This window comes from Dipodomys ordii, unplaced genomic scaffold (assembly GCF_000151885.1).
Source record: "Dipodomys ordii isolate 6190 unplaced genomic scaffold, Dord_2.0 Scaffold1, whole genome shotgun sequence".
NCBI lineage: Eukaryota > Metazoa > Chordata > Mammalia > Rodentia > Heteromyidae > Dipodomys > Dipodomys ordii.
The window spans coordinates 59,216,242-59,223,270 of record NW_012267217.1 but is presented as its reverse complement, the minus strand read 5'-3'; the positions used below and the strand labels follow the sequence as shown (position 1 = coordinate 59,223,270).

Genomic DNA, 7,029 nt, shown 5'->3' with positions numbered 1-7,029 from the left:
TATCTGACCTTTTCTGCTTGACTCAGACATATACTAGTTATTGCAAATAAGGGAAACCATGGGACCTATGTTTCTTTGGGCCTGGTTTACTTCACGTTATCGCCCATTTGTTAGGAAATGGAAAGACATGGAAAAAATTATATTAAGTGAACTAAGCCAGGTCCAAAGAAACATAGGTCCCATGGTTTCCCTCATTTGCAATAACTAGCATATGTCTATAACAAGCAGAAAAGGTCAAAAGCTATGTCCATATGACCAGGTAAGATAGAAGTTAAGTGAAATGAATCCCAAGATAGGGACACATTTTTTTTCCTTCTTGCTATTATTTCTAATGTATTTATAATGTACCATGTGATTTTTTTTTGTATGTTCGTCCCCCATGGTATAACCCCTGTTTTCACTGTATTTGATGTTGGTGCCCTGCATCTTGTATATACACTTCTCTAATTTGGGGAGGGGAAGGGAAAAAAACATCTCATTGTAACAATGAGATGTACAAGACACTATGTTGAAAAACGAACTTTACATTTATGCAGGGGTGGGAGGGGTGGGAGTTAGGGGGGCAATGTAGTTGTGGAGGTGGGAGGGAAGGGATGGTAGGGGAAAAACAAAGGAGAAGGCAACAATGCTTGATAGGAAATCTACTCGTTACTTTGCTCATGTAACTGTAACCCCTCTGTACAGTATTTTTACAATCAGAAAATATTAAAAAATTTTAAAAACAGGATAAGGAAATAGGAAAATATTCCAAATCCTCACAATCGCTTATGACCAAGCTGGGATCTGGACACAATTTTAAAGTGTGTGCTCCTCTTTAAAATTGATTTCTCCAGAACCATCACAAATATTCAGCTCCCACCGACTTGCAGGGAGATTCCCCAGCAAGTTCCATAGCCTAAGAGTAAAGGACACTGCACTAGAGTTACTTATCGTGACACTTATACTATTCATTTAGAAAGTGAACATTTCATAGGAGAAAAAAATTATCAAAGTTAATGTTAGTGTATCTATTTCATATACACACACACACACACAAACATGCACACACAGACACATACATACACATACACATGAAAGAGAGCGAGAAAGAAAGGAATTAAGGAAGAGAGAAAAGGGGTAACCACACCATAAAATATTTATGAAAAAGTCACTGAAATATCCTGAGATTCTTCAGAAATCCATAGAGACGCTGCCCAATTCCCTAAGAATGTTAACTATTTTATTGTAAACATAAAAAACATATGGGGTATTTCCTGCATGACTCATTATCATTTTTAAATCCTTTTAAGAAGTCATACCTTTGAGACGTCATTCTGCTATAGACAGCCTAAGCAGCATTTTTACTCACCGCTCCTCCCCCCACCAATACAACCACTCAAGTCATTTGAAATCCTGAACAGCAATTCAGTATTTCTATACGGTTTCAACTGTAGGTACATCTGCTGCAACTTTAGGCAACATTTTCTTGATACAGAAAAACATTTTTCTTCAAGTTAATTTTTATTTAAAAACAACCTAGCAGTACTTTAATGAAATAAAGCCCACAACTCTAAACATCTGAATATTATAAAATCCAATTTGGCACTTGTCAGACAAAATGTGAGGAGAGAAAATGGTGCCTTAAGTAGAAAAGACTGTTGTGGTTAAACATTTTCTATCATTGACCATATATCTTCAGCAAGACCAAAAAAATCCCATCAATATCCATTAGGATGAGAGCAGGTCTCCAAGGATCAAAAATTTTCTACAGCTGGTATACTAGTCCACTCAGATGTTTTAAAATCTTCATTCCTGGAGAAGTTTAACAATCAAACACTTGATAAAGAACATTATGTCCTGCGATGAATACTCACTGAATGTTCTTTTTTAGCTGTATCCTGTACCTCAGTAGTAAAGGAAACTCTGGTTATCATTACTCTATTAACTACTCCATCTGTTCCTCATACACATACCAGGATTTCATGGCAAGGGAGATCAAGAAACACCACCGAGATCAGAAAAATTGGTAACAGCTTTTTAAACATTCATGAGGTTCTTTGACCTAGATAGACTTTTGCAGCTGAAGACAGCCATATTAAGAATAAATCATTATTTGCAAGAGATACATACACTCTTCTAAAAGTTCCCTAGTTGACCATCAGCATGGCCATATGGCCTTCTGGGGCTCTATCTTTAAAGTAATTCAATCAGTTTGCAGCAAGGAATGTAAATATGATAATCTTACAGAAGGATCAAAAAGAAAGGTAAAGTGGCTTGTATTCTTGCCCTGAGTTTTTTGGTCCCTGTCTGCAATGACTATATATGCTCCTTCCATATTGAAAAAGAGCCGACCTGATGATCTCTTCCCTATGACAGAGCAGGCCTGTAGCTCTCGTGCTGTCTCTGTCTCTCTCTTACTCACTCAATGGGGTGCAAAAAAACCAGAAAGTACAAAAAAGAGGAAAGGCAGTAAGTGGTGCTGAAGTATTTTGGAAGGTTAAATTAGCACAGTACCTATCTCATATCCCTATACACTAGCAAAGGTCAGGGCTGGGAACTGTGACTTGTATCTTTGTCCTAGTTCTACTTATAAATTTGACCAAATGAATTAACCTTCCTAAATTGTCATGTAAGATGTTAGGGCTAGGTAAGTGGTCCATCATAGTCCAAGCAGGTGAGCGGTTATTGTACAAACCTATCCCTCTACATGCAGGCCAAGTTTCTAGGATTTTAAGCATCCACAGTGGTGCAAGCCTTTGAAGTAAAGCTGCTTCTTGGGGCAGACGGAGCACACATTTCTAAGGTCCTTTGGCCTAGGGATCCTCAATCGTCTAAGATGACTGGGGGGGAGGGGTGTTTGTTTTTGTTGAGTGTGTGTGTGTACTAAGGCTTGAGCACAGTGCCACGAATCTATACTTGAACTTTTTTGCTCAACCTTAGCGCTCTACCACTTGAGCATAGCCTCACTTCTGGCTTTTTTGTGGTTAATTGGAGATGGAGAGTCAGGAACTTTCCTGCTCTGGGGTTGGAACCATGATCCTCAGTCTTCAACCTTCTGAGTAGTTAGGATTACAAGTGTGTGAGCCACCAGTCTATGGCTGTCTGAGGCTAGTTTTTTGTCCCTGATCTCAATTAGAACCATGTAGGCATCTTTTTTAAAGTTACATTCTAGTTTCTAAATCTAAATAGTGCTGTTAGTTTCTATTGTTTCATCTCTTCAAATATATGGCAGTGCCTACATTTCCAATCTTTTTATTAGAAACTCTGAGACAAGGACTGTTATATTTGTTTCTCTCTCACAATATGCAGTCATAAACTGGTCCTAGGCAAAACAATCTGTCTCCTTAACATTTTATAACTTTCCTACATACAACAGAAAACATATTAATTCCTTCCTAAAAGTCCAGACAGTCCTAAGACTGAAGACATTTTCAAAAGTTCAACTCCAAAATCTATAATGAAATCCAAGGCAAACTTTAAAGTTATCTTCTTAAAAAGTCAAAAAAAAGTTATATTCTTCCAAGATAGAATAGAATACAGGAATCTTTCTATTCCAAAAGGAAGAAAAAGGTGCACAGAACAGACATATGGGACCAAAGCAATACCAATCCCAGAAGAGCAAATATTAAATCCTGTAGTACTCTGGACCACATAGTAGCATGATCTGAGTTCTGAAGTGCATAGGTGGGGAAACCCATCCAGTCTTGCTTTGTTCAGCCTACATGACCTTTCTCTTCAGCTGACCCGACTTGTTGATTGAGGCTTTCTTTGTTAGATGGTTCATGTTCCTGGCATTTCTAATTTCCTAGAGTTTCTTCTGTACTGTTGGCTTCATTCTCACAGCTTCTTGACCCCTGTTATCAGGAGCTGCCCTCAGGGATTCCAATCTTGGTACATTATTTTCTAGCCTTCCAGACTTTCCTTTCAAATTTTGGTGGATGCTTCCATGATCACTAAATTCTTGCACTCTTCATGTCTTCAAGGCCTGCACTGTGTGTGTGGTGCTAAGTTCTTCCTCTAGCTGGAGCAGAAGCTGGGGACCTAGATTGTGACTGCAGTTGCCTCTAGGAAGCAGGGCACAGTAAAATGGATTCTCAGGATAGGCAATTCTGTACAAGCAGAATTCTGGAGTGATATTCTCTTCTCAGGGGAATCTTTCAAATGATTTCACCCTTTCCCACTCTACAGCCCATTCATGATAGATAGAGGCTCTAGTGGATTACTGAACTACCTTCCAGACATCTTTACAATCTTCTAGTATAAAACATTCATTCCTTAGCTCCAAATTTACTTAGGCTATTGGGAGGCGGGGGAGGGAGAAACAAAAAAAAAAAACTGCAACACTTCTTGCTTCCAATTCTTTCTATAAACCTCATTGAAAGCAGCCAGTAATACTTGCACAATAGCCTGAATGTGTGAAATTTCCCCCATCAGATTCATTAGTCCATGTGTAAATTCAACCTCTACTTCTCCTATTAAAAAAAAATCTTAGGGTAGAGACAAAAATGCAGATAAGCCGGGCGCTGGTGGCTCACGCCTGTAATCCTAGCTACTCAGGAGGTTGAGATCTGAGGATCGTGGTTCAAAGCCAGCCCAGGCTGGAGAGACTGTGAGACTCCTATCTCCAATAAACCACCAGAAAACCGGAAGTGGTGCTGTAGCTCAAGTGGTAGAGTGCTAGACTTGAGCTGAAGAGCTGAGGGACAGAGCTCAGGCCCAGAGTTCAAGCCCTACAACCGACAAAAAAAAATGCAGACAAGTTCTTCTCCATATGTAACACAAAAAGTCTTTCACCCAATTCCCAGGAGTTCTTGTTTCAATGTGAAACACTTTGAGCAGTCTTTATTCTCTACATTCCTGTCAGCATTCTGGTCTTCTGAGCTCCCAGCAGAATGCCCATTAAGCTCTGCGAGGGCTTCTCTAGCCTGCATCTCCAAGCTTCTCCAGGGCCTCTGATCCACATCGTTGTCATAGTAATAACTCCACCCTTGACAACAACTCTTATTCTTTTTCACTGTTGTGACAAATACCTGAGAGAACACTGCTGGAGGAAGGATTTGTTTTGGCTTATGGTTTCAGGTTTTAGTTCATAGTTGTTTAAAAATCCCAGTGCTGTGAGCCTGTAGTAAGGCAAGAATCATGGCAGAGCTAGTAGAGTAGAACTGCTCATGGAAGGCCAGGAAGCAGAGAGACAGAATGCTTATGCTGGTGGCTTCTTTCTTCCTGTTTTATTATCTTCTAGGATGCCCACCTATAGGATGGTAGCACCCACATTCAGGATAGGTCTTCTGTGTTAATTTATTATCTCTGGAAAAGCTCTCATAAACACTTGCAGAAGTTACTTTACTAATTCCCTAGGAATCTCTCAATCCAAATGACTTAATAGCCAAGATTAACTATCACATATATACTAACAATATTATTAAGTCAGGGGTCAAAAATTATAACTCATGGACCAAATCCAACCTATTGCTCATTTTTTTCCTATTGCTTATTTTTATAAATAATATTTTACTGGAAAATAGTCATGCTAATTTGTTTATTAATTGTCTATGGCTGCTTTCATTCTGTAAGACCAGTTTGATTAACTACAACAGAATCATGTGGCCAAGATAGGTTTTAGAACCTGAAATATTAACCATCTGACCCTTCATAGGAAAGATTGACAATTTTATTTAAAGCATAGCTGGTGTCAACTGACATGAAGATACAGTATGTATTACAATATTTACTACTGTACACCATTTGGACTGTATAACAACCATAGACTGGTTGGTTTAAACAATATTTATTTCTTATCTGGAGAACAGAAGTCACCATGATCAGTGGGGAGGACTTTTTTCTGTGTTGCAGTCTGTCTACTTCTATTTGAATCTTCACGTGGCAGGAAGCACACTAGAGGGCTCAGTAGGGTCCCTTTATTATAGGTACTATCCCATTCAAGAGGGCCCTACCTTCATGACTAATACTTTGCCAAAGGTAATCATGATAGGAGTTTAGATTTCAACTTATGAATCTGAGGGAGACACATTCAGATGTGATGCCCAGTACTCCCACTGACTATGTACCTCCAATAGCTGCCTGTTGGCACTAGTGCGAGATACTATAGTGTAGCTCCCCAACTTTGCCTTGAATATGCTTTGTCCCTTCTTGTAGGTTTGTCCTCTTACTTCATATGGTAATGGCATTAATAAGGTGGAAACATGATCTGACTGGGATATTTAGAGAGTGGCTACTCTGGAAGGCAAATTAGCTTAAATAAAATCATTAGGATGGAGGCCCCATAATTAAACTCTAGAGGCATTGTAAGGTGGCCAGAGACCTAACATATAATCATATGTTCTATCTCTCCTAAGTGATGCCATATGATGCCTAAGCCAGCAAGGCCATCACCAGAACCGAGCTTGTACTAGCACCATGTCCTGGAATCTTCCTGAATACATAAATGGAGTAGAGGGTAAAGAACTGTACACTTAAAATTAAATTTTAATGTTCTGATAGCCACAGATTAAAAATCAGGGACTCGGTTCTAGTATAAATATCATATATGAACAACTTCATACCTAATCATGTAATTTTGTTCTGTGCCACAGTTGCTAAAGCTTCTTGGTTACCCTTCCCCCACCTAATTCTAGGAAACCTGGAGATACAATTACATAACATGTGAACTATTGTACCCTACCATAAGCGAGTGTTATTTGAAAGGAGAGCTCTATATTAGAGAATACAATAATTTTTAAAACAAGTTAAAATGTATTGAATGAAATAAATTTCTTACCTGAGCTACTGAAGTAGTACTGATATCCTGGGTAACCAATACTGGAGGAAAAAATGCCTACACATGAAGGAAACAAATACTTTAATGATAGCCAAGAGGACTTAACTGTTTAGCTTTCTAACAATTAGGAGGCTCTTTATGACAAAGACTAGGGTCATTTCAAGTGATTTCTGAATAATTGTTAAACTCCCTTTAGTTCAGGCCCAGCCCTGTAGGGAACTGGAAATACATACGTACATACATACATACATACACACACATACACACACACA

At 38.8% G+C, this 7,029-nt stretch overlaps 1 protein-coding gene across 1 annotated transcript in view; it reads right to left on the bottom strand.

Moving 5' to 3' along the window:
* Rhbdd1 (rhomboid domain containing 1) overlaps positions 1 to 7,029 on the bottom strand; it is a 132,539-nt gene that overhangs the window by 66,225 nt on the left and 59,285 nt on the right. The window contains exon 5 of the mRNA XM_013012306.1: positions 6,758 to 6,814. Coding sequence (XP_012867760.1) covers positions 6,758 to 6,814 — 57 coding nt within the window. The remainder of the gene's footprint in view (positions 1 to 6,757; positions 6,815 to 7,029) is intronic.